The sequence below is a fragment of the Corapipo altera genome, unplaced genomic scaffold, assembly GCF_003945725.1.
Source record: "Corapipo altera isolate COAL_440 unplaced genomic scaffold, ASM394572v1 61373, whole genome shotgun sequence".
Classification (NCBI taxonomy): domain Eukaryota; kingdom Metazoa; phylum Chordata; class Aves; order Passeriformes; family Pipridae; genus Corapipo; species Corapipo altera.
This window is the reverse complement of record NW_020887549.1, coordinates 1-2362: the sequence shown is the minus strand read 5'-3', so window position 1 is coordinate 2362 and position 2362 is coordinate 1. Positions and strand designations below refer to the sequence as shown.

The 2362-nt window shown below is 51.9% G+C and overlaps 1 protein-coding gene across 1 annotated transcript; it reads left to right on the top strand.

Annotated features, from left to right (window-relative positions):
* The first annotated feature begins 840 nt into the window (after positions 1-840).
* LOC113941671 (olfactory receptor 14J1-like) lies at positions 841-1845 on the top strand. Its single transcript, XM_027632808.1, has one exon. It carries the CDS (start codon positions 841-843, stop codon positions 1774-1776), a length of 936 nt encoding a protein of 311 aa, XP_027488609.1. The 3' UTR covers positions 1777-1845.
* Positions 1846-2362: the final 517 nt, after the last annotated feature.

Below are 2362 nucleotides of genomic sequence, written 5' to 3'. Positions count from 1 at the left end.
TGCCCTCCAGGCACCTTCAGGGTATTCAGCTGTTTGCCTGGGTGTCCTGCAGGGCTGCAGGTGCCCTCCAGAAGGGCACAGCTCTGCTGGAGTATCTCTGTGCTGCACAGATTCCCATGGAGAAAACTGCTCAGTGCTAAATCCATGGAAATGCTCTGGGCAGCTGCAAGGAGCATTTTGTGTCTCACTCTGGGAGGGGAAAGATGAAAAGGTGAGGAGTGTGTCAGTCTGTTCTTTGGACATGGATTCCTGGATCTCTGTGCAGTTTCTTTGGAGGGGAACAGTTGAGTGTGATGCTCCTCCAGCTCCAAGCTGCCAGCACAGGGCAGCTGAGCCCAGGACTGATGGGCAGAGCAGCTCCTCTCTCTGCACTAAGGGACCATCCCTGTGCCCCTCAGAACCCACAAGACTTGACCCACAGTGTAATAGAAATGTCAGGGATTTCAAACATCCACAACCACTCCTAAGTGTGGCAGGTGCACCTGGGTGAACAAATTCAAAGAATTCCCTCAGTTCAGTCCTTCATTTGGGCAAATTGCAAAGAGCAAAGCTGAGAAGCACTTGGATGTATCATGAGTACACCCTGCATTCCAAGTTGCCTCTCCAGCAGAGCAAGAAAAAGTCCTTGGGAGCCCATCCCAGAGTTACTGCTTCCCATGGTCCCCTCAGCCAGGAAAAGGCAGAGCTCAGGGGAGGGAGCTGCAGGGAGGTCTGAGAGAGTAGAGAGAACCTGAGAGTGGGGTGGCTGAGAGATGGGTAATGTTTGGCTGCAGAAGCCTGGTCTAACTCAGCAGTGACTTTTCCTCCTCAACAGATAAAAATACCCTGGGGAAGGAGCAAATGTCCAACAGCAGCTCCATGGCCCAGTTCCTCCTCCTGGCATTGGCAGACAGGCGGGAGCTACAGCTCCTGCACTTCTGCCTCTTCCTGGCCATCTCCCTGGCTGCCCTCCTGGCCAACGGCCTCATCCTCAGCGCCGTAGCCTGCGACCACCACCTGCACACCCCCATGGGCTTCTTCCTGCTCAACCTCTCCCTCACAGACCTGGGCTGCATCTGCACCACTGTCCCCAAAGCCATGCACAATTCCCTCCAGAACACCACAACCATCTCCTACCAGGGATGTGCTGCACAGCTCTTTTTCTTTGCCTTTTTCATGTCAGCAGAGTTTTTCCTCCTCACCATCATGTGCTACGACCGCTACGTTGCCATCTGCAAACCCCTGCACTACGGGACCCTCCTGGGCAGCAGAGCTTGTGCCCACATGGCAGCAGCTGCCTGGGCCACTGGCTTTCTCTATTCTCTGCTGCACACAGCCAATACATTTTCCCTGCCCCTGTGCCAGGGCAATGCCCTGGGCCAGTTCTTCTGTGAAATCCCACACATCCTCAAGCTCTCCTGCTCACACTCAGGCTATCTCAGGGAACTTGGGCTCATGGTTTTTAGTGCCTGTTTGCTGTTTGGTTGTTTTATTTTCATTGTTTTCTCCTATGTGCAGATCTTCAGGGCTGTGTTAAGGATCCCCTCTCCGCAGGGACGGCACAAAGCCTTTTCCACGTGCCTCCCTCACCTGGCCGTGGTCTCCCTGTTCCTCAGCACTGTGTTGTTTTCCCATCTGAAGCCTCCCTCCATCTCCTCCCCATCCCTGGATCTGGCACTATCAGTTCTGTACTCTGTGGTGCCTCCAGCACTGAACCCCCTCATCTACAGCCTCAGGAACCAGGACCTCAGGGATGCCATAAGGAAAATGATGACTGGATGTTTTTTTACGAAGTAATAAACTGCATCTTTTTTTCTGCAGAACACTCATTGTGTAACACATTTTGGGCCCAGCCTGCCTTCTAAAGCTTTTGATAGTGGTGGGGGGCTTTCCTGTTTTTTAACTCTGTTCATGTCATTAACACTGAAATTTTATTCTTCATTCCATATAATTCTCTCTCTGCCTCTTTTTTTTTCCACCCACAAAATATACAAATCAGGAATCACGCTTTGTGTGCATTTAAGCAACATAAAAATTTGTGCAGCAAGGTATTTGTCAAACATCCTCCCTGTGTTAGTTTGTATATGAGGAATCACAATCTCTGAGTGTAATAAAGGACATAAATTCTTTTTCCCTGATCCTTCCTCCGAGACCTCCCCTGAAGCTGAAGGACATTTCCATGTTTGCAGATGTGGAGGGGAAAAGAGTCCCATCACTGCCAGGGAGCCCCAGAACTGGGTCTGTTCAGAGCTGCTCTCTTTGCACTCCCACCCTCTCCTTTCCTTTCCATGCCCAAGGCCTGAGTGCTCTGGCAGCTCAGTCACTGTCCTGCTGTGGGTCAGGCCTGTGAGCACAGGCAGGGACAGGCCCTGGGCACTGCTGG